The 25,269-nt window shown below is 43.1% G+C and overlaps 1 protein-coding gene across 1 annotated transcript in view; it reads left to right on the top strand.

Moving 5' to 3' along the window:
- LOC137645849 (TBC1 domain family member 13) overlaps positions 1 to 25,269 on the top strand; it is a 124,707-nt gene that overhangs the window by 43,518 nt on the left and 55,920 nt on the right. Inside the window, exons 4-7 of the mRNA XM_068378832.1 lie at positions 10,917 to 11,070; positions 11,258 to 11,414; positions 13,683 to 13,887; positions 14,062 to 14,263. Of these exons, the coding sequence (XP_068234933.1) occupies positions 10,917 to 11,070; positions 11,258 to 11,414; positions 13,683 to 13,887; positions 14,062 to 14,263 (718 nt within the window). The remainder of the gene's footprint in view (positions 1 to 10,916; positions 11,071 to 11,257; positions 11,415 to 13,682; positions 13,888 to 14,061; positions 14,264 to 25,269) is intronic.

Genomic DNA, 25,269 nt, shown 5'->3' with positions numbered 1-25,269 from the left:
ACCCATTAAAAGTATTATGGACGCGACCTTTTGGAGAGGCAAGTCGGTTTTTGCTTTATATTACTTGAAAGATGTCCAGACTCTTTATGAGGACTGCTACACACTGGGACCATTCGTAGCAGCGAGTGCAGTAGTGGGTGAAGGCTCTACCACTACATTCCCTTAATCCCAATATCCTGTTAATCTACTCTTGAAATTTTTAATCTTATTTTGGGTTGTACGGGAGACTAAGAAGTCTTTCGCAATCTTTTTGATTTGGTGGGTGGTCAAAATATTGTTTCTTGAGAGCGCCCAGATTAAGGGTATTGATGAGGTCCTGTTATAGGGGTGTTCACCCTGGTTATAGCAGATCCTGGGAGTCTTTCGGCATCCTAAGAGGATCGCTGGGCTTCATGAGGATAGCGGACTAATGAGGCAGAGTAATAATCAGAGTCTGCTTCCTTACCAGGTACCTATACTTAAGTCTGTTTTTTGAATAATTGTCAAAAACTCTTGAGCATATACGCCTTTATTGTATTAATACTGGTCTCTACCCACCACCATGGGTGTGAATCAGCTATTATATATTCACCGGCTAAGTTTAATATTTAAAAATGATATTTTGATTATAAAATAAATTTTTGAATATACTTACCCGGTGAATTTATAAATTAAAGGCCCTCCCTTCCTCCCCGATAGAGACCTAGGGGACTGAGAAGAACTGGAGATGTTTACAAGTATATGCGGTATCTGGCCGATAGTCGGCGCTGGTGGTCACACCCGCAACCTTCACGGCGATCGCTCGCGAGTTTTTGGAATCTGTCGAGCCGTCGGAGACGTCAGCTATTATATATTCACCGGGTAAGTATATTAAAAAATTTATTTTATAATCAAAATATAATTTTTTCCTTCTGGGAACTTAAGACTCACCCTTCTTGACGGCGGGGATAATACGCTAGCACAAAGCTTAGTGCCCCTCGCTCTTTTAGGTTCTTGTGTGTATATCACAAATAGGGCTTATCGGGTTCCCGTAGTTTTCTCGCCATCAGCAGGATCAGAGGGATCCACTTCAAGGTAGCCAGGTTTTTGCATGGAATCTGGCACACTTACGGGAATTCATCTCCCAAGAACGTACGTGTTTTAATTTACACTTCGTCCCTACTACAGGAAGGCTTGCAAGCAAATTGTCTCAGGAACCAGGTTCCTGCTTCGGTTGCTACCTCCTCCTTTGTTGTGTCATTTATTATGGGGCTGGTCACAAGCCGACTTTGCTTGAATTGGAACTACACTAGTTAGACAGTATCCTGAAGCAAAACGGATCTCGGATGTGGTAGGGGTGGCAGATCCTTTGAATCTGTTTCTCCCCCCTCCAGCGGGAAACACAACCTCTTAGAGAACTGAATTCAGTGCTATCTAAGCGACAGCTATAGCATAGCAGTTTACTTACTTCAATTCGGTCGACCCCCTGGATGGGTAACTGATGGGAATAACAGAGTTTATTAAGAATTTTTTCCTCCTTTTCACGCCAGTGATTATATTGAGGCCATACCTCAGGAAAACAATGAATGAGCTTGCTCCTTAGGTTCAGCTCGCTTTGCTAGCCCTAGGAAGATCAGAGGAGGTTGTAAGTATCTCGTTCATGACGGGGACACGGGTCCTATACCAGTCACGGAATCCCTCTCCTTCTCCTCATAGAGGTAACCTAGAGCTCATAACGTTTTAGGGCTGAATCTGTCCATAATGTTTTCAAGCAACTCCTTTGTGACACAAACCTGTAGTTATTTAAATAAATTGGCCCACCATCACCTGTCCCCCTTTAAGTCCTGCATGCAATCAAAAAGTGACATAGCTCACAGCCGTGAGAGTATATATGGACGGCTGGGTACCCCCCAGCCACCCCCTGCCTACCCTCTCAAGTGGTTTGACGAAGTTGCCACCTCGCATTTTATATCTAATGGCTGCCTTCCAGCTCTGCCAAAAGTGTATCAACATAAATAACTACGGGTTTATATTAGTTAGAGAAAAATACAAATTATCTCCAAATTTGTCATAACTAGGTATTGGTAGTAGAGTAAGTGGTTGGTGAGGCTCTCCCTACCTGCACACGGAGTAGCCACTTTGGCTTAAGCTACCGAGCCGTATGGACATACTGTACTCTCGGTGTTACTAACTTGGCTGCTTTAATTTTCTTTTTCTCTTTGCAGAGAGTTTTATTGCAGTATTACTGTATATGGAAAAGAGAAACATGTAGACATGCGGTCCTTCTTCGGTATACCCAGGTGTAAGTGCGGTACTTTATTAGTAGGATCAGTGTTGATCCCTATTCCTTATACCCTTCTTGCAAGGGGTATGACTGTTTGCAGTCATCCCCCCTGTACTGAGTGTAATGAATAGCCATTGTTGAAGTGGGTGGAGTACGGCAAGAGGAGAAAAAAGTCGAAGCGAGACTCGTCACATTTTTGGTCTATCATTGAGGTTGAAGAAATCCCCTGGAGGTCTTCTTTCATCCTCAGTTATTATACCTTTCGACCCTTTTTGTCTCCCTTTGGAAGAGGGATAGTGAAGAAGGCTGACGATTGAAAACTTATGTATCTGCTGGCTGTGTGTGAAACAGCTCTACCTGATTCCCTCAGTGAACCAGGTTTCCGCTGTCCTTCACTCTGTAGAAAGTCTGTTATGACTAGTAATGACTCGGCCAAAGACTTGGCCCTAAAGATGCTGAGGCCTTCTTTAGGTCTGGAGGGCATCCCATTTACAGGAAGACAACTGGAAGCCCTTGCTATGATTTCCAAGTCTCCCACTGCTATTCCCTGCTGCTGTGTCAGTAGTAGTGGCTGATGTAACACCCTCCAGCCAGGCCAGGCTTACTGTTGGTGCAGTAGTTGACAGGTCCTCATTTTCAGTAGCTCTGTCACCTCCTTTTATGATCTACCTGATGACGTCTTCAAGGAAAGAGATGAAGCAGCATCGTTCCCCTCGTCACCCAACATGATTTCCATCTCTCTGCAGAAGAGTCTCCGACTTTGCTCACCTCCCGAAGGTGAAAAGAAAAGAGAGCGCTTCTCCTTTGCTTAGCCTGTGCTCTTCCTTCAATCAAGCATGATGAGGGTGTCTACAGGATGTCTGACCTTCACCAGCCGAGAGCATGAAGCTCGCCCACACCCCTTCTGAGGGTGGTTCATCGGAATCCTCCCAACGCAGAGGATGAGACAAAACTTTAAAGCACTACTGAGTAGCTGTCTACCTGTGTGTGTGCCAGGTATCCCAGCTCTTACCTCAGTCCCGTCCTTAAAAAGGGATATGCTGTGACATAACATCCATCTTTGTGGGCACCTGCACCACTCAATACTACAGACAGCATGCCCACCTTCTGCATGCTATACTTCAGCTGACTTTTATCAAGAATCAGGTAAGCAACATCTTGAGTTTTTTACCATGGTTATCTAGTGCTGATGGGCTAGCATGTGCACCAGTCGTGCCCTCGCCCTTTAATTACAGGCTGCAGGTCTTTGAGGATATGCAAGGGAACTCAATCTAAGCTGAGGTTCAAGAGAACCCTAGACTGGTTCAAGAAATGTGGGTCTCCAGACCAGATTGCCAATTGAATTCCTCACTTCCCTGATACACTTAAGGAAATCAGGTCTCAGGCACCTCAGATGTCTAAACCACAACTAAAGAAATTAGGTATAGTATCTATTAATTTAGACAATAAACATGGTAGATGTCAACATCAGTTGACCCCTCCTTTGGGCGACACCTTTCATTCTAAGTTTTGTAGGGATTCGAGATCTCCTAGGGAAATCTTTCTTCTGGACAAATTTTGTCCCCCACCCATTGAGACGGTAATTTATTCTCCCTCTCCTTTGCCAAGAGGCATGAGATTGAGGTTTCCTGTCAATACCAGTCACAGCTCCTTGATCAGGACATGAGGTTATTGAAAGATAGGAGGGCATCTGCTAGCCTCCCTCCTTCTATCCCAGTTGATCCTAGAAGGAATGGTAAAGACCTGAAAGCAATCCCAAAGAATAGGGCTGTCCTCTTGAATATTGACCACAGGGCTTCAACCCTCGTCTGCACTGACCAGGAACAGCGCCAAAGGGGGAGGATTTATACTTGATCAATGATGCCAACACCTCTGACAGTGCTCTCCTTCAGCTGGCCTTTCCGAAGGCTATTGACACAGAGGAGGGTGAATCTGAGTCCACCTTCCTACAGATCCTCGCCTGTATTAGGAAGATTAGAAAGGTGAATGGCTTGGAGAAGGCTCCTTGCTTCCCTCCGAAGGAGACATAGGCAGTCATTGATAGGCATTGCATGTCCCCCAGAGCCGACAGACATAGATAGGCAAAAGCTTCCCATGTTGATTCTAGCCAGGTATCAGTGAGGAGATATTTGTTGAGGGTAGGGAGATCTACCAAGATTATTTCTCTAGCATTTGTCCACCAAAGAAAATATAGGACACAAGGTGCCTTTCCCTCTCTTTTTCCCTTTGACCATGCAGTGTCAGCCGTGGCTTATGGCCTGTCAACGGACAGTTTAGCCTCCCAACCTTTGCAATGTCTGATGCTGTGAACATGGAGAGCACAGCCATTGCAACCCTCCAGGCAGCTTCCTTGGTGGACCACTGGTCGAGTAATGCCGGTTTTCTCACTGATACTAGGGACCTTGCAGACCCCTTCAAGCATAAGCCTTTCAAGAACGTGGTTCTAATGGGGCGAAGGCCATAGAGTTCCTTACCCACCAAGCTGCCAACCAGTTGGCCAACTAGGTCCTTAAGAGGTGTTATGCCGTGTCCTCCAAGTTTCAGAAGATCACCCCTTGAGAGATTCTACCACTCCAAAACACCTTCGCAAAGGTCCCATCTTGTTTCTTACGGAGAATGTAGATACAGGAACTCCAAAATGCCTCCACAAAGATCTCACCTTGTTTCTTACGGAGGATGTAGATGCAGTAACGAAAAAGTGGAGGAAGGTGAGTCAAGACTTCTCCACCAAGCTGTCTCATTCAGACAACCACAGACAGCTTCCACCTCTGGCCTTTAGAAACCTTTGTAGGATCATAAGGCAATGATAAAAGACTCTCGCACTGCTCAGTGTGCCCCCACAATAACATAATAATAAATGCCCATTTCCAATAGACAGGGCTGAGGTAACGGAAAATAAGGAAGAAAGAAGTGAGGTCAATGCCCCCAATGTGGGATACCTGCAACTCAGATGGAGAAGGTGGTTACATCATGAAGTAGAACAATGGGCAGTAGACGTACAGTACTGTATTACGTTACAAAAACCATGTCCCGTTCATCAGTTCTCTCCCTCCTCTAATTCCTCTAACGATAAAGTCATTGTTCTCTCGTCAGGGGTCGAGGAATCGCCTCGCCCTTTGGGCGGAAGTCCAGACCATGGTAGAGACGGGTGCTCTCCAAGAGGTCGTCAATGGGTCCCTCGGCCTCTTCAGTTGACTCTTTCTTCGTGAGAAGGCGTCTGGAAGCTGGAGATCTGTGATACACCTCTCAGCATTGAACAAGCTTGTTCTGCAAACTCCATTCAAGTTGGAGACCACAGCCACAGTCAAGCAGGCGATCAGGCCGTTGCACTTTATGATGGAAGTACAGTAGATGTGAAGGATGCGTAATTCCAGATCTCAGTACATCCTTCCTCCCAAGAAATACCTCTGGTTTGTACAGTAGTACAGAACAGTGTCTTCCAATTTAAGGTGCTTTGTTTCGATCTGTCAACAGCTTCTCGGATATTCACCAGAGCATTCACCCTGGTGTCAGTGTGGGCTCACACAAACAGAATACATCCTTTACAGTATACTACCTAGATGATTGGCTGATATTGAGGCAACTTGGTGGAGACCCCTTTCCTTCACCAAGACAGACTGCTCTCATTCTGTAGTGATCTAGGGATTATAGTAAATTGAGAGAAGTCAATTTTCTTGCCCAGACAAAGGTTTGTTTACCTCGTGATAGAGATAGACACGACCTGCAGAAGAGTCTTCCCACCGCAAGATCATATAATGTTTCTGTGGAAAGTAGCGCATCCCTTACTTCGGCCTTCTCAGCTGCAAGTACATCAGTGGCAGAGGTGGTTAGGTCACCTTGCGTCCCTGGAAGGTCTGGTTCCCAACGGAGGTCTTCAGATGCATTCCATTCTGTGGTAACTGATGGAACGTTAGTCTCCCTGATAATCAAGTTCCCATAGGGGAAGAGCAAAGATGAGACATTGAGTGGTGGCTTGACGAAGCCAATTTCCTCAAGGACTCGGCCCTTCTCCCTTCTCCTCTGGAGTTAAAACTCTTCAGAAATGTGTCAAAAGAGGGATGGAACACGTTTTGCTGCATTTATTGTCAGGTCAGTGGGTAGACAGACTGTTAGGGCCACATCAAAGTATTGGAGCTCAAGGCAGTAAGTCTAGCCTTGCAACACTTTAGTCCTCTCCTGGCAGGCCACTCAGTGGTGTTTTAGAATGATAGTACCACCAAAGTGGCATATATCAACAAACAAAGAAGTACCATTTCACGACAGCTTTGCCAGCTGGCAGTGGAAATCTTGGAGTGGGCGGAGATCAAGGTGATTGCTCTTATCAGTCCATTTTCTAGAAGCTTCCATGGCGTGATCAAAGTGGGCGGTTTTGAGGAAGCCAATAGAGATGCAGAATTTAAAAAAAAATGCCTTCTATGGAAATGACCACTGCCCACTGTAATTAACTCCACCCATACATGGGTATATAAACTTTAAGAAGAGTTTGTCCAAGAGAGATAGGACAGGACATAGACAAGAGAGGAACTATGTCCAAAGCAGATGAGAGTCAAGTCCTGACGAGTTAAGAAGCAGAGAAAACCAGAAGTTTGATAGAGTTCGTTTCCAGCCTTCCCTTCAGACGACAAACGCGTATCTCCAAAATCCTGTTATGGCCAAGAAGAAGAGACAAATTGAAGCAGCCAGCCCTCCCTGCTTGTGATGAGAAGTAGCCAACACTGCCTGCAGCCTGCCTTAGGTTAGCAGTATCATGGAATTCTTGGAAGAAGACGTCTGATGTCCCATTCTTCAGATCCGGTCATCGTGCCAGTTTCATCTGAACTTCAGCCTCCCTTCTTCAACATTCTCAAGCCTGAAGCCTCCATACCAGTATCGTCTCAGCAGCTGCAGAAAACTATTCCGTAAGTATTTTTATCTTACTGACTCTTCCCCTTTTCTGTTGGTGTTTTGGTTGATTTGATTTGTCAGTTAAAGTAAACGAATTAGTAATATTGATTTTCTTTGTATAAGTTTGTGAATAAACGTGGTGTTTTTTTGTGAGTTTCTTTTTATTTTAATTTCCCATATTTCCATCGGCATTGTTGGAAACATTTATTTTAATTATCAAAAGAACCTGTAATGATTTTAAGATCGTAACAACAGGTCACATAGGAACCTATGTCCTTACAAGGATAGGCAGTTTGAAAAATATTGTTATTAAAAGTGATGGGTTTACATTTCTAACCATCCTCCCCACCAAAAGATGAATTGGGGGAAATACTACTACTGGATCTTATATGGAATAGTTACTTGGTATGGTAGCTTACCTACATCAGAGTTAATTCCACAGAATAACAGTACAACCACTGCACCCATGTAAGAGGGAAAGGAAAGAGGAAAAGTACCACACACGTAATCTTTTCCAAAATACGTTTCGACTGCTATTTTAGACAAGATGCTTCTAGTCTTATAGGGAAGGTAATTAGACTACACATCCTGCTGAGCAGCTCATATGGTGCTTGCCATCTCCATCTTGAATGAAGTCTGCAGACCATACAAGGGAGAGGTACAGTAGATGACCAGTCTCCAGATAAAAGTTGACTTTTCCACAAGGATTAAGCATCTAAATGCTTAAATAGACACCTAGTACTATCTGCAAAATGCATTTATCCAGGCTTGGCAGCCTTTGATTGGACGGCGAGGTGTTTCTCCAAAGTTGGATGGCATGACAACCATATTTTTGGAGTCCAAGGGAGAGGAAAATGAGAGGCAATGAGTCGGTACTTGTCTTGAAGAACCTTTAAAATTCACTCTTTAGCCTCATAAACTGTCACCTTATCCAATGGCTTGAAAGGCATCCCCCACAATCATGGCAGCAATACAGTATTCAAGACTCTTGAAGACCAGGAACTACCTGCAATGGGGAAGACAGTGTTGGTGTTTTTGGACAACACAACAGCACTATCCTACATCAGAAACAAAGGGGGACCCCACAAGATTGCCTTCCCTGTATCGGATAGCAGACAAACTGTTATCATGGATGAGTCTGAAAGGAATCACTCTACTTCCACAGTTCATTTCAGGAAAATCAAACTTATTGGCAGACCACTTAGGTAGGAAGAATCAGGTTTCACCAAACTAATGGTCAGTACCTCCGTTGATTTGTACAGAGTTTCAAAAGTGATTAGATCTCCAAGTGTAGACATGTTTGCCTCTTCACTGAACAAGATAGTTTTTGTTCACCTGTGGCAGATCCCATGGCTTGGAAGGTGAATGCTAGGTTACAAGATTAATAATATCTGTATTTTTACGCATTTCTTCTGTTGCCATGATTCAGCAGGTGATAAAAAAATTTAGGAGCTCTGTGAACAGCAGGAAGACACTTATAATAATTCCTTTCTGGACACAAGGAATGGTTCACAGATCTGTAGCTCATTTTGTCAGAACACCAAAAATCTTACTGTACTGAATCAATCTACTCAAACAGCCAGTATCGAAGATGATACATTCAAACCCATCCATGCTACATGTGACTGCATTGAGACTGTCCCCTGTATCCTCAGAAACAGTTTTCAAATACCTCTAGGCTGTCTATTGTAAGTTCTAAAAAATTGAAGATATCAGAGACATAGGAAGGTTTATTTTGATTGGTGCAAAGTTAGGAATATGTCCATGACTAGAACTAACCTGGGTAATATTGTCAAGTTTTTTGTTTTCTTTTTTATGACAAGAATTGTTCTATTTTAGCCATTAAGGAATACAGATCCATGCTTAGTTCTGTACTGAAGCATTTGGGATTAGATCTGCCCATTTCAGTTATTATAGCTGATGTGTTCGGATCATTCTGTATTGAAAGACCTCCAGTAGTAAGGGAAATTTTCTTGAATTTTGATGTGGTTTTACTGTATTTAGAAGGGATGTGATTTGAATTGTTGGAAAATCTATCTCCTAAGGTTATAATGACCAAAACTTTTTTCTTAAATGCTTTAACGTCTGCTAAACACAGATTAATTACAAGTGCTGTTGGTCGAGGTAGGTTTATGGGGAATACAATATGATCTTGTCTCTTTTACATTTATTTCTTCAGAGCCAAAAGTTATTTTAAGACTAAGAATGTGCCTCAATTCTTTCAAATCCCTTTTGTATTTCAAACCGTAGTTTAAACGGTTTATCAGGGTAATCTAGACAGGTAACCTAGACCAAGTTAGTAATTCTTAACCTCGTGGCATTACTTATACATAGATTTATCCCTCTCTCCTTCAGTTCACCTGATGTTCATATACATACCTACCCTTCTCTCCACTGACTCATGGTATCAAGAGGAGGGGTAATGTCAACTTTAAACTAAAGACAAAGAATATCATGGTCGTCTTACCGCTTACCATATTATTATTATTATTATTACTTACTAAGCTACAACCCTAGTTGGAAAAGCAGTATGCTATAAGCCCATGGGCTCCAACAGGGAAAATAGCTCAGTGCGGAAAGGAAAAAAGGAAAATAAAATATTCTAAGAAGAGTAACAACAATAAATATCTCCTATATAAACTATAAAAACTTTAACAAAACAAGAGGAAGAGAAATAAGATAGGGGAGTGTGCTCGAGTGTACCCTCAAGCAAGAGAACTCTAACCCAAGACAGTGAAAGGCCATGGTACAGAGGCTATGGCACTACCCAAGACTAGAGAACAGTGGTTTGATTTTGGAGTGTCCTTCTCCTAGAAGAGCTGCTTACCATAGCTAAAGAGTCTCTTCTACCCTTACCAAGAGGAAAGTGGCACTGAACAATTACAGTGCAGTAACCCCTTGGGTGATGAAGAATTGTTTGGTAATCTGTGTTGTCAGGTGTATGAGGATAGAGGAGAATATGTAAAGAATATGCCAGACTATTCAGTGTGTATGTAGGCAAAGGGAAAATGAACCGTAACCAGAGAGGAGGATCCAATGTAGTACTGTCTGGCCAGTCAAAAGACCCCATAACTCTCTAGCGGTAGTATCTCAACGGGTGGCTGGTGCCCTGGCCAACCTACTACCTTATTTCTTTAAGATTTGTTTCCTTTATTAAAGGCATGTATTTATTGAAGGAAAAAAAAAAAAGAGAAAATTTAAATTCTTTTTATGGTAATCAAGTGTCGATTAAACCGAGTTTCTGGAGAAGAACCAATATGAACATCAGGTGAGTTTAGAAATAAGATATTTTATTATTATTACTTTTTTTCTTTTACAGTATAAGTGATATGCTTATGGTTAGTATAATACTTGAAAGTCTTGGGATGTAATCATATTGTATTAAATTTATTTAATTCCCTTTGTGATAGTCTTAAAACTATTGTGTTGAAGGTGTTAATACTTGAATTTTTGTAATCATCATTTGTATATATATATATATATATATATATATATATATATATATATATATATATATATATGTGTATATATATATATATATATATATATATATATATATATATATATATATATATATATATATATATATATATGCATATATATATATATATATATATATATATATATATATATATATATATATATATATATATATATATATATATATATATATATATATATATGTGTGTGTGTGTGTGTGTGTGTGTATGTGTGTATGTATGTATGTATCTCTATACAGTACATGTAAAGTTTGTGAGATAATAGCCCAGCTTTTTGTTTGCCATCACAGAAGAGATGGTAGTTGAACCAGCAAGATTGAGTAAGAAGAATGAGGGATCAGAAAACCATGTAGAAGATCACCCACTTAATCCCAACCCAGATTCCCAGTGGGGATCATTCTTTAAAGATAATGAAGTTTTGACACAGATTGACAAGGATGTAAGGTTAGTTTAATGTTGATTTGGTCTTTGATTTATAGTTTCCTTTTTTTACTTATCAATCTCTTCAATTTGTTTGGAACTTTCCTGTTTAAATACAGTACTGTATTACATTATTTGTGACATCTTCAATCGTGTTTACTTTTTCAAGATTAGTAGCAGATCACTTCTTAAAATAATCCACCATTTACAGGAGACTGTGTCCGGATATCATGTTCTTCCAGCGGGGCACCGATTTTCCTTGCAAATTGATAGTTGATGATCCAGATGTAGAAAGATTGCATCGACGTGTCACATACTCAAGCCTCAAAGCTTCAACAGTTACTCGAAGGGGTTTGGGTGTCACAAAGGTATATCAACTTGACAAGTGTAGATCCTTTCTGGATAAGATAGTTGATGGGCATTGAATTGCTAAAGGTGCAATTACTCAAATGCCGAATACTGTATTTGTATAATAATGATTTTTAATATAAACCTGTTAATGATATACTGTACATGCCAAATTCTCATCCTAAATATTCCCAGGTTCTGCAGTCAGTTGACTGCCAGGCAGATGAAATATGATATATCCAGTATGCTGTGTCGGGATCCTTTGGTATTTATCAGTTCCTTAGCTCTTCCTTTCTGTAGACTGTGAGGCAGTAAGAATCATGGGCCTGATAGGCAGGCATTCTCTTGTGGTTCACAGGTTTTTATAAGGAAACTTGTTGCTCTGAGTCCATAGTTTATTTTATCGCAGCCCCTCTAATCTTGTATATTATTGAATTCTTATTAAGGTTGAAGGTTGAGATATTTTATGCTTCAGTATTTTCTTAAGCCTTTAGGATCCATGAAACCTCTTTGAGACTGTTTTCAGTCTAGAACAAAGACTTTGGTAAAAGAAGTCTTTGTACATACTGTAGTAAGAATGAAACCCATAGTGTGTAAAGCAATATTTATTCTTATGCTGATAAAATTTCGGAGTCATTTACATGGATTACTGCTAATGTCAATTTTCTATGACCAGACAATAAAAAGGGAAAATGTGGTTCAATTGCAACTATAATAGATTACTTGGCAACTCCACTGCTGGGTAGCATTACATGCTGCTGAAATGCAAGTTCCACTCTTCTCCTAGTCGTCGTCCCGCTTATCTACGATCACGACTTTATTTCTCCACATTGGGTTACCCTTATAGTGCTTTGTGCTTTATACCTTTTCTGGACCACTGTTCTCCCATATCTCTTGTTCCAATAGAGCATCCAACATCTATGAAAGCCCTGGCCCTATAGGCAGAGTTGAAAGGTATGTTGGAGAAGAACACAATTAGTCATTCGAGATGGATCTCCGGGCTTCTACAACCAACACTTCCTGGTGGGAAAGTTGACCCGGGGGCTGGAGACTGGTCATTGACCTATCTCCACTGAACAAGTTTGTTCGTCAAATGAAGTTCAGAATGTAGATGGTGCGGTCTGTGCTGTCTTCAGTCAGAGAGGGAGACCTTATGCTTTTATAGACCTGAAGGACATTTACAGTGCTTGCAAGTTTCCGTTCATCAGACAACTTGAACAGAATTTCTCGGTGCAATGAAAGGTACAGAATGGGATATCTGGCATTTTGCCTTCTATCAAGGGGTTGTTCTATATCTGGTGTTATATAAATGTGAATACTGTAGTGGTTTGATATACTTATGAATAATATAACTTTACTGTATATCTCTTTTCTCAAGGCTATGATAGAAAAAGTTTTTAGTTATATAAGGATGTAGGGAGTTTTGAGAGTAGTTAAGGGGTGCATCAGTTATTCGCTGATTTTCAGTATTAGCTGGTGTGTGTGTGTTATCTAATTTCCATGAATGTTAAAGTCTAACTGAGGTTGAAATCTCCCGATGAGATAAAAAACAAAGCAATGAAACAAAACATATTGCACATTCTCATTGCTGCAAGATAAGGAAAAGAAAAGGGTCACTTCCAATTTGCTAACATGTAAGAAAATTTTTTTTATAGAAGGGTGAAAGTATTCACAAAACACTGAAATGGAGCAAGCACTGTATAAGAGCTAAATTCTAAAGGTGATTGAAAGATTGATGATGAAGAGCTGCTTTTTATGAACCTATGGTTCCAAAAGATGGTACCATCTACTGGATTGCACTTGCTAAAGGCAGAAATCTCTTGTATTTACTAAGTGCATTAAAGAGGAAAAACACAAAATTAAATAATAGTCTATGTAATGTATAAAAAAATTGAAAAGTAACTCTTAATAGGTCCAGGAAAAGTCATGCTCTGTAAAGTAAATAACATGGGAACAATTGATTGAGACATTCCTCAGGCTCCAGATGGGCTCATGAGTGGAGAGACTACCTTCTGTCTGACAGAGAAAAAGACTGGTGAACTTGATAGTATTCTGGACATGAATATTGGCATATATTATGATTAATGGAGTTATAACAAATCAAAGTAATGTTATGCATGCACTTCAATTATTATCTCACCTCAGGAATGTAGCTATATGTGCATTGTGTGCAAATTGTCTATATGGATATACAGTAATTTAAAAGTGCAAGAATTTTAACTTGTTCAAAACCAGGGATTTTATACGTGCAGCTATATACTGATCGTTGTCCTGCATTTTTCATGTAGGTTGAGTCTACTAATTGCCGTTCATCTGTAGTGGAAGATTATCATCCATTACCTCCAGGTTCTGAAGCGCACTGGGAAGTTGTAGAAAGAATACTTTTTATATATGCAAAGCTTAACCCTGGTCAATCTTATGTCCAGGGAATGAATGAAATTATAGGTCCAATTTATTATACCTTCGCTAATGATCCCAACTTAGAAACTCGAGGTAAATACAGTTGTTTTGAGGTTTGTCAGCAATTTATTGTTTGAAATAAATGCAGTATATGTTTTCATGAATGTTTAGCATTGTGATTAAAACCTTTAGAATACATTAGCCGAGTCAAGTTCCTTATTCAAGTTGTTTAATTACTAGTATTTTTATTTCAAAATAATATATCAGCTATGGCAGAAGCAGACTGTTTTTGGTGTTTTATATCGCTGATGGGTGAAATACGAGACTTCTTCATACGAACTTTGGATGAAAGTGAATCGGGCATTGGTGCGATGATGAAGCGGTTAATGAATAACCTTAAGCACCATGACCATCAACTGTGGAACCGTCTGCGACTACAGGATTTGGAACCTCAATTTTTTAGTTTCAGGTGATGCATTCCTATGATTCACTTTAGTAATTTTTTTATTGTAACATATTATGAACATTTTCCAATGTAACACATTTAAAGATTACTTACTGAAGTGCCGTGTCCTGGATGTTGGCGGTCAGTTGCCTCTACCTTTCCCTGTCTCGAGCCATTTGTGTCACTTGATTTAAATTATAATTACCCTCCAAGCCCATCACAATACTGTCCATGTACTTTATCCTCTTCCTCTCCTTTGATATCCTCCCCTCTATCTTCCCAGTGAGACATAAGTGCTCTATTTTCTCTCTTATGATGTACCCAACAAAATTTAGTTGTCTCTTTTACTATTGCTCTTTGCACTCCAAGGCTTTGCTATCACCTCCTCATTTTCTACTTTGTCCCTCCAAGATATTCTGAGCACCCTCCTTTAAAAGCACATCTCTACTGCACTCAGCTTGTTTCCCAGCTCTCTGATCCATACGTAAGAGGAGACCATACATATCTTCTTGAAACTTTAACTCATGTTTGAGTACCAATTGTATTATTTGTCAGTAGATTTTTTGTGCTTTTAAAGGCATTTTTGGCTATCGGGATTCTCCTTTATTTCTTATTTTCTTCTACCATCTTGAGTCACCATACTACCCTGGTAAACAAAATTGTTTGATTGCTTTATTCTTTCGTTATTTATTGTTATAATGCATATTGGGGGTTCTGGGGCCTTTGATGCCACTACTACTTCAGGTTTTCTTACATTTATTTTTAGTCCCATTAATTCACTCTCTCTGTTCACTGTATCCAGAAGTCGTACTTTTTCTGCAGTGTCAGTAATGATCACTGTGTCAGCTGCATAATGAATGTTATTTATATTGACTCCTCCAACGTTAATTCCTTCCATACCTATTGTGTTTCAAGATGATTTCCCTATATATTCCAAATAGATCTGAGGACAAAACACATCCTAGGCACATTCCTCTCTCTATTTCTATCCATGATGTCAGATGTCAGATTGCATTAATGTATTATTATTATAATTATTATTATTATTATTATTATTATTATTATTATTATTATTATTATTATTATTACCATCATCTTCATCATCATCATCATTGTTATTGTCATACAAAAATACCTGTACAGATTATGAGATGATGGACTAAAAAGAGTATAAGTTAAGTTTTAAGATATAGACACTGAAAAGCAGTTGATCTTGAGTCAGTAGAATTATATGCAAAGAGTAAAAGGAGTAAGGGTAAACTGGACACGAGAAGCGTTGAGGTATGGGCACGACTCGGAGAAAAGAGCTCCTATGCATCATTCTCGGCAGTCAGTAGAAGCTATTCCTCATCGTGTTTGGACAGAAAAATTCTTTTAATCGAAAACCTGTGTTAAATTTGATGATATATTATACAAAATCGTACAGAATCACAATTTCAGTTAACAAAAAAGGCAAAGAAGTCCATTTTATAATGTGTATTACCAATCTTTTTTTATATGAACATGAATTTTATTAATACAGTCAAAGTGTTTTTCTTATAACGCAAAAACACTGAATTTGACTTCAAATTTTGTAACTGCGAAAAATCCCCTAATAATGAGTGAAAGCGAGAAATTTAGCATTAAAGATTGCCAATTATACTATGTTAAAAAGTGCAAGTCCTAAAGTGAAATTTAGCATTAGAAGTCTGCAAATAATACTGTGCACCAATGCCCTGAGGTGGGGTCAGGGATTGGGACATTCATATGAAGAGAATAAGAAGTAGTTTTGGAAAGAAGTGAAGAGAGTAAGGAAGGCTAGCTCAAGAATTGAAGAGACAGTGAAAGATGGAAATGGAAGGTTGTTAAAAGGAGAGGAGGCAAGGAAAAGATGGGCGGAATATTTTGAAAGTTTACTGAATGTTGAGGATAATAGGGAGGCAGATATAATTGCTGTTGCAGGTGTTGAGGTGCCAGTGATGGGAGATGAGAATGAGAGAGAGATTACAATAGATGAAGTGAGGAGAGCACTAGATGAAACGAGAGTAGGAAAAGCGTCTGGTATGGATGGTGTGAGAGCTGAGATGTTGAAGGAAGGGGGTGTGACTGTACTTGAATGGTTGGTGAGATTGTTTAATGTGTGTTTTGTGTTGTCAATGGTACCAGTAGATTGGGTTTGTGCATGTATTGTACCACTATATAAGGGTAAGGGAGATGTGCATGAGTGTTGTAATTCAAGAGGTATTAGTTTGTTAAGCGTAGTTGGAAAAGTATATGGTAGAGTAATGATTAATAGGATCAAGGATAAAACAGAGAATGCAATCTTAGAAGTACAGGGTAGGGGTTGTATGAATCAGATTTTTACAGTAAGGCAGATATGCGAGAAATATTTAGCAAAAGGTAAGGAGGTGTATGTTGCGTTTATGGATCTGGAGAAAGCGTATGATAGAGTTGATAGGGAAGTAATGTGGAATGTGATGAGGTTATATGGAGTTGGTGGAAGGTTGTTGCAAGCAGTGAAAAGTTTCTACAAAGTTAGTAAAGCATGTGTTAGGATAGGAAATGAAGTGAGTGATTGGTTTCCGGTGAGAGTGGGGCTGAGACAGGGATGTGTGATGTCGCCGTGGTTGTTTAACTTGTATCTTGATGGAGTGGTGAGAGAGGTGAATGCTCGAGTGCTTGGACGAGGATTAAAACTGGTAGACGAGAATGACCATGAATGGGAGGTAAATCAGTTGTTGTTTGCGGATGATACTGTACTGGTTGCAGACACAGAAGAGAAGCTTGGCTGATTAGTGACAGAATTTTGAAGAGTGTGTGAGAGAAGGAAGTTGAGAGTTAATGTGGGTAAGAGTAAGGTTATGAGATGCACGAGAAGGGAAGGTGGTGCAAGGTTGAATGTCATGTTGAATGGAGAGTTACTTGAGGAGGTGGATCAGTTTAAGTACTTGGGGTCTGTTGTTGCAGCAAATGGTGGAGTGGAAGCAGATGTATGTCAGAGAGTGAATGAAGGTTGCAAAGTGTTGGGGGCAGTTAAGGGAGTAGTAAAAAATAGAGGGTTGGGCATGAATGTTAAGAGAGTTCTATTTCAGAAAGTGATTGTACCAACTGTGATGTATGGATCGGAGTTGTGGGGAATGAAAGTGATGGAGAGACAGAAATTGAATGTGTTTGAGATGAAGTGTCTAAGGAGTATGGCTGGTGTATCTCGAGTAGATAGGGTTAGGAACGAAGTGGTGAGAGTGAGAACGGGTGTAAGAAATGAGTTAGCCGCTAGAGTGGATATGAATGTGTTGAGGTGGTTTGGCCATGTTGAGAGAATGGAAAATGGCTGTCTACTAAAGAAGGTGATGAATGCAAGAGTTGATGGGAGAAGTACGAGAGGAAGGCCAAGATTTGGGTGGATGGATGGAGTGAAGGAAGCTCTGGGTGATAGGAGGATAGATGTGAGCGAGGCAAGAGAGCGTGCTAGAAATAGGAATGAATGGCGAGCGATTGTGACGCAGTTCCGGTAGGCCCTGCTGCTGCCTCCGATGCCTTAGATGACCGCGGAGGTAGCAGCAGTAGGGGATTCAGCATTATGAAGCTTCATCTGTGGTGGATAATGTGGGAGGGTGGGCTGTGACACCCTAGCAGTACCAGCTGAACTCGGTTGAGTCCCTTGTTAGGCTGGGAGGAACGTAGAGAGTAGAGGTCCCCTTTTTTGTTTTTGTTTCATTTGTTGATGTCGGCTACCCCCCAAAATTGGGGGAAGTGCCTTGGTATATGTATGTATGTACTAATAAAATAATTGTTCTAACACGGAGTACTTACCTCGAACTACTTTCTTAGGAGGATCTGGGATCTCCTCAATTACCGACCAAGAATTTTGCGTAGTTCCCCCTCTCTCTGTTACCTTGTCGGGGCGCTCCGGGGCGGAAGGATACTCGCCTTAGGGCGACCCGGGGTCAGCGCGTGAGGCTGCGCTTGTTAGATCGTCAGTAAGTGTCTGGTCACGGCGTAGATAACATCTCGCCGCTCTCTCACGTATCCCGTCTGATCACCTTATGTACCACATGTTCCTTTGTGTTCTCCATCTCTTGTGTTCCCTTGTGTAACACATGTTCTCGTTGTGTTCCTCACCTTTCCCTTGCGTTTTTGTGTCGTTTGCGTGTTCGCTTTCCACTATGGAATCCCAGCGTCACTGTCCCGGGCCCCAAGCTGGTAAGTCTTGTGGAGCCTGGCTCTCTAAGCCCGAGGTCGAACCGCACACGCTGTGCTCCTCGTGTCGGGGTAATAAGTGTTCACCTTCCTCCACGTGCCAGGAGTGCGAGTCTTGGCCGGAGATGTAATAAACCTTGTTCTCCAAAAAGAAGAAGAAGGCGTCCAAGAAATCTCCTAAGAAGACGGGCCTCACCTCGCTGCGAACGTCGCCCTCAGCGCAGTCGGAGAGAGGTTCTCCTTCACCTTCTCCTACCCAGAGTAGGGGACGAGGTAAGTCCGTTGCAGGGAAACGGCCCATTGCCGTTCCCCATGAATCTGATGTCGGGGAATCTGTTGTGAAGGGGCTTACGTAGACGAGGGGGGGTCTGCTAGTATGGCAGAAGTGTGTGTTGTAGACGAAGGCCTGGTGCCCGCATGACGCGTCTCGGGTAAAGACCCTGTGTGGGGGAACCCAGAAACAGCGCCTACCCCCACGTCATGGCTGTGTTTTTCAGGTTCAGCGGGTTCCGGGGGTGGTCGGGATAAAGAAAGGCAGCCCACGTGTTCATCGGACCCCGACTCCATTGTGTGGACGGCTCCTAGGACGCCCTTCAGGTCCCCCATGAGACAAGAGGAGGAGTTCGAAGGCTGGTTCGCCTCTCGGCCTGCTATCCGCTCACCCCTGGCGCCCTCGGCTACGCTTCCACCGGACTTCATGGAACCCTCGACCCCGATATCCAGACCAAGGACCCCTAGGAGGCTCGTCATTGAGACAGACGACTCGGCAAGCTCCTATTCTTCGGACGACTACTCCTCCGACAGTTCCTACTCTTCGGTAAGTTCTATTGGACGCGACTCAAGGAGGAAGAGGAAGCGGTCCAGATGCAGGAGACCGAGCTCCCACGCCAGCCCGGCCAAGAAGAAGTCGAAGTCCTCAAGGAGGAGATACAAGAAGAGGAGCTCCTCGAGGAAGAGGTATATTACGGTGGTTCGCCACCGGCGTGAATCTAGCAAGAAGGTCGCCGCTCCAGTGCCTGCCTCGGTGGCCGCTAGAGCCGCTTCCGTACCCTTGCACAGTGTCTCTTCGGCCCCGCCCGCTTGTCGGGTGCGGCTGTTGGCACACTTTCAGTTGCCCCGACCTAGTAAGTCGGCGGCTCCACCCGTGGGTCGGGAACTTCCGTAGGTTAGACCCAGCAGCTCAGCTCCAGGACGTTTCATCGCAGCGGCTCCGGCCAAGTTTCGGGGTACGCCGCTGCCTCTACCATCGACTAGCGCCATCCCGGTTACCCTGGGATGGGGTAGACCCATGACGGCTACCTCCGCCCCGGCGGCTCTACCCGCGACGGAGGCAACCGATCCATCGCCCTGCCAGGAGGGGAGGGATGCCTCCGCTCCCACTGGTCCCTCCGTGATTAATGAGCCTTCCGACATAGAGGTGCAGATTGTGGACGAGCTTTTGGGTTCAGGCGAGTGCTCTCCGGACGAGGTCTCGTCCTACCGTAAGGTGTGAGCCCTTATCCGACAGCACCACAGGTTGGATGAGCCTCAGCCAGCAGCGGAACAGGCTTGGCTCTCAGGTCTGGGCAGGATGGTTGACAATCCTGTCCAGCAGAAACCATCTCTGACCCTACCTTTAGCTCCCGATGTTGCCCTGGGGATGGAGCATGTGGACCGTTTCGTGTCAGGCCCGAAGAACTCGTTGAGGGCATAGGGTTCCTTCAAACTCCTTTCGGGTCTTAAGACCCAGAAGAAATTCTATGTGCCTGACGGGCGACACTCTGGGCCCCGCACTTTGGAGGAAGCGGTCGCTACCCTGAACCAGGGCAACCCTGATGAACGTAGCCTAAACGCACCGGTGGTCTTCTCGCAAGCGTAGGCCGCCATGATGGAAGACACTTCACAGGACATCGTGAATGTCACTTCTTGGCTGGACTGGTGGGCTTGCACCCTAGCAGGCTTCCAGCAGGCGCACGACGTGTCAGTCCCCGAAAATCAGGCGCTCTTGCAAGAGCTAATCCGCTTGGGGGGGCAAGGCTATGAAATTCCTGACCTTTCAGTCCTTTACCCAGACAGCCAACTGGGTCCTGAGGAGAAGGGACACTATATTGAACAGGTTGCCCCGTAGGCTCCCCATGAGGGAAGCAAAATTCCTGAGGAACTCTCCCGTTTGGTGTGAGACTGTGTTCCCCCTTCAAGCAGTGGCTGAAACGATAGAGAGGGTCAGCAAGATGAAGGTTACGGCCGAGCCCAGACAACAACTTGCAAGACGGCCTCCTATTAGAAGAGCTTCTACGCCCCTAGCTAGGCAGGAAGCTTCCACCTCTTCTTGGCACCAATCCCCTCGGCCCTCCAGGAGGAGTGGTGCCCAACCTCAGGCCTCCTTTAGGCCTAAATTCTCAGGCTCAAGGAGAGGCCATTCCAACCGTCTCCCTAGGAGGAGATAGGTAGAGAGGGCCCCTACACCTTCCCACGCCTCAGGTGGGGGTATGCCTCAAACGATATTGGCAAGCATGGCGGGACAACGGAGCAGACCCGTGGACGGTGACGGTCCTCAGAGAGGGATACAGGATTCTCTTCCTGTCAGATCCGCCCCCGCTGATCCCCGAACATCGGGCGGAGTGGCTAGCGCCCAAAGACTCGGAGAAGAGAGCAGCCATGCAAGCAGAAGTGGAAGCCATATTGAACAAGGGAGCCCTACAACCTGTTTACGAGCCTTCCCCAGGTTTCTACAGCAGGCTCTTCCTGGTGGAGAAAGCGACGGGAGGTTGGAGGCCAGTCATCGACCTCTTGGCCCTGAACAAGTTTATCAAGAAGACTCCCTTCAAAATGGACATGCCTAAGTCGGTACTGGCTGCCTTGAGAGAAGGGGATTTCATGATGTCCCTGGATCTCAAGGATGCTTACTTCCTGATTCCCGTTCACCCCTCCTGCAGGAAATTCCTCAGAGTAAGGTGGGGTTCTCAGACCCTTCAGTTCAGGACCCTCTGCTTTGGTCTGTCGACGACTCCACAAGTATTCACGAGGGTGTTCGCCCTGGTATCGGTCTGGGCACACAAACAGGGTATCAGGCTGATCAGGTACCTCGACGACTGGTTGCTACTTTCAGCCTCAGAGGCAGACTTAAAGTTTCAAGGCTCACTTCTGTTGCAGTTCTGCAAGGACCTCAGGGTCACGATCAACCTCGAGAAGTCACAGTTAGTCCCCACCACCAGGATGACGTACCTGGGGATGGTCCTAGACTCCCAACTGACGAGAGCCTTCACCTCCCAGGAGAGGTTGGACAACCTAGACCAGGTGATTCGTCCGTTCCTAGCTGGCACTCCGGTGAGGGCCAAAGATTGGCAGAGGCTAGTGGGTCACCTGGTCTCAATGGAAAAATTGGTCCCACAGGGCAGGCTCAAATTAAGACCAATCCAGTGGAACCAGAAGGATCTTTGGTCAGCGGAGGAGTCCCCGCAGAAGATAGTTCCGGTGTCCCCTTCCTCCAAGGACACGCTTCTCTGGTGGTCCGACAGGAGTCACACGTTGAAGGGAATTCCGTTCGGCGGAGAGCCCCTCCGGAGATGCTGCTCTTCACAGACGCATCAAAGGAGGGGTGGGGAGCTCTTCTCCTCGAGGAAACAGCAGAGGGGAAATGGTCAATGTAGGAAAAGACCCGGCACATCAACCTTCTAGAGCTCATGGTAGTACAGAAAGCCCTGGCAGAATTCGGCCATCTCCTCCGGGGGAACTTTGTGGCACTCATGTGCGACAACGCCACGGTGGTAGCATACATCAAAAAGTAGGGAGGCTTAAGGTCAAGGGAACTGTGCGACCTCACGGCTCAAATCCTGGAATGGGCCGAAATGAAACACATTCAGTTAACAGCCAGGTTCATTCCAGGAAAGAGGAAAGTCCTGGCAGACGGACTCAGCAGGACAGGTCAGGTGGTAGGGTCGGAATGGTCTCTTCACATAAATATATATTTATATGTATATATAAATACAGTAGAACCTCTACATACGATTGTCTTTACATACGAATTTTCCAACATCCGAAATAAAATTCGACCAAATTTCTGTCTCGACACCCGAAGTCTTGCTCCAACACCCGACGTAGATCATACGCGTACGCGTGGAATTTTCTCGAAGTGTCGATCGTAGTTTCTTGTTTACGCCGGTAGACGGCAGCACATCGGAGGGACGCCAATCGAGCGTCGCCTTGATCAGTCCTCTCATCTCGTGCGCATCGTGTGGTTTTTCTCTATTCGCTCAGTTATTAACAGTGCTTTTTATCTTCCTTTTTCACGTTTTGTTTTTGTGTTTTACGTATAATCATGGGTCCTAAAAAGCTTAGTTTCGGTTCAGGAAGTAGTAGTGGTGAGAAAAGGAAGAAGCCAATGCTTTCATTAGAACTAAAACAAGAAATAATAGAAAAGCATGAGCGAGGTGTGCGTGTTAGCGATGTGGCTAAACAATATGGCCAGAATATGTCTACGATCTCGACGATCCTAAAACAGAAGGCAGCCATTAAAGCAGTGAAACCTTCGAAGGGGATCAAGATTATTTCTAAACATCGTAACCCTACCCTGGAAGAGATGGAACGCCTTTTGTTGATCTGGATAAAGGACAAGGAGATGGTTGGCGATACGATCACTGAAACGATCATTTGTGAGAAGGCCAGCGCTATCTATTGTGACTTGAAGGCGGCAGACTCTGGTGGTGACGCGGGGGAGAGGTCAACCGATCGTACGACGGAGGAATTCAAGGCGTCTCGAGGTTGGTTCGAGAAATTTAGGAAACGGACTGGGATTCATTCAGTTGTTCGGCATGGAGAGATTTCAAGTTCAGACACCAAGGCTGCTAAAGACTTTGTTGAAAAGTTCGAAAGGATCGCCGAGGAGGAAGGCTACTTAGAGCAGTAGGTTTTCAACTGTGATGAAACCGGTCTGTTTTGGAAAAAGATGCCTAGTCGAACATACATTACTGCTGAAGAGAAGAAAATGCCTGGACATAAGCCAATGAAGGATCGGTTGACTCTTGCGCTTTGTGCCAACGCCAGCGGGTACTGCAAAATTAAGCCGTTACTAGTTTACCATTCCGAAAACCCTAGGGCATTTAATGCACATAGAATTAATAAAGACCTGCTACATGTTCTATGGCGTTCTAATTCTAAGGCTTGGGTCACTAGGCATATCTTTGTGGAATGGGTAAACGTAGTTTTCGGCCCTGCTGTCAAGAAGTACCTTCAGGAGAGGAATTTGCCTTTGAAGTGCTTGATTTGTTTGGACAATGCACCCGCTCACCCCCCAGGACTCGAAGATGATATCATCGACGAATACAAATTCATCAAAGTGTTGTATCTTCCACCGAATACCACCCCTATCCTCCAGCCTATGGACGAGCAAGTCATCTCTAATTTTAAGAAGCTCTACACCAAGCACTTATTTAAGCAGTGCTTTAATGTCACGCAAAACACCAACTTAACTTTGCGTGAATTTTGATGGAGCCACTTCAATATCGTGCACTGCTTAAAGATCATAGATCAGGCTTGGGAGGGAGTAACTCGTCGGACACTGAATGCAGCTTGGAAGAAGCTTTGGCCTGATGCTGTTGCTCCTAGAGATTTCGAAGGGTTTGGCCCCGAGCCTGGACCTGTGCTTGCCGTCGAGGAAGACGTCGAAGAGATTGTATCCCTTGGCAAGTCCATGGTCTGGAGGTGGATGAAGATGACATCACCGAACTCGTCGATGAGCATCATGAAGAGCTCACCACCGAGGAACTCAAGGAGCTGCAAGCCATGCAGCATGATGAGTTCCAAGCGCAGTTGAGTGAGTCGGAGGAGATCGAGGAGGTAGGTCACATCTTAGGTACGGCTGAAATAAAACATGTTGGCATATCATCAACACGTGGTTGATTTCATCGATAAGCATCACCCACAGAAACTTCAGGTTTGCCGTGTAGTTGCGCAGTTCGATGATGTTTGTTTAACACACTTTAGGAAAATTTTCAAAAGCCGTACCAAGCAACTTTCTCTCGATAGTTTCTTTAAAAAATCTGCGAAACGGTCTAGTGATCATGATGAAGAGAAAGAAAGTGAAGCAAAGAAAAGTAAGACAGAATCGAGTGAAAGTGATGAAAATTAAAAATAGAAAAGAAAAAAATGTAAAAAAAAAAATATAAAATATAAAAAAAAGAGAAAAAATAAGCTAAGTTAGGTTAAAGTTCACGTAGTGTAAGTTAGAGTAAGTTACGGTACGTTATCGCAGTCGCCGTCTCTACCTCCTCGCTGATCTTTCGTCTCCTCCTGCGTAGCAGTCCCCACACCTGCGCTGGCCTGTCTCTAAGGTATAGTGTTAATAAAAACCCCTTTTTTTATTTATTATTCCTTTATTATTATTTTTTTTTTAGATATATCTGTATTATTCAATTGTATTAATGTTATGTGTAATTATGTGTAGCAATTTATTAAGGAGTTATTATGGGTTTTTAGGCTGAGGAACGAATTAAACAAATTACAGTGTATTCTTTTGTGAATTTTGCTCCAACATACGATTGTTTTAACATACGAAGCAGCTCAAGGAACGAATTAAGATCGTATGTAGAGGTATCACTGTGTGTGTATATATATATATATATATATATATATATATATATATATATATATATATATATATATATATATATATATATATATATATATATATATATATATATATATATTTTCTTATGAAGCTGGGTCTAGTGTGGAGTAAATATAATAGTTTATTTATGGTTTATTCTTATATTTCATTTGTGCATTGAAGAGATGAATAGCCAGTCCAGAAGATGATTTTCACTCGTGTAGGTTCAAGTTTATTTTGCAAATTAATTACTTAAGACTTTCGTTGT

This window comes from Palaemon carinicauda, chromosome 8 (genome assembly GCF_036898095.1).
Source record: "Palaemon carinicauda isolate YSFRI2023 chromosome 8, ASM3689809v2, whole genome shotgun sequence".
Taxonomy (NCBI): domain Eukaryota; kingdom Metazoa; phylum Arthropoda; class Malacostraca; order Decapoda; family Palaemonidae; genus Palaemon; species Palaemon carinicauda.
The sequence above is the reverse complement of the archived record's forward strand: the minus strand, read 5'-3'. Positions and strand labels throughout refer to the sequence as shown.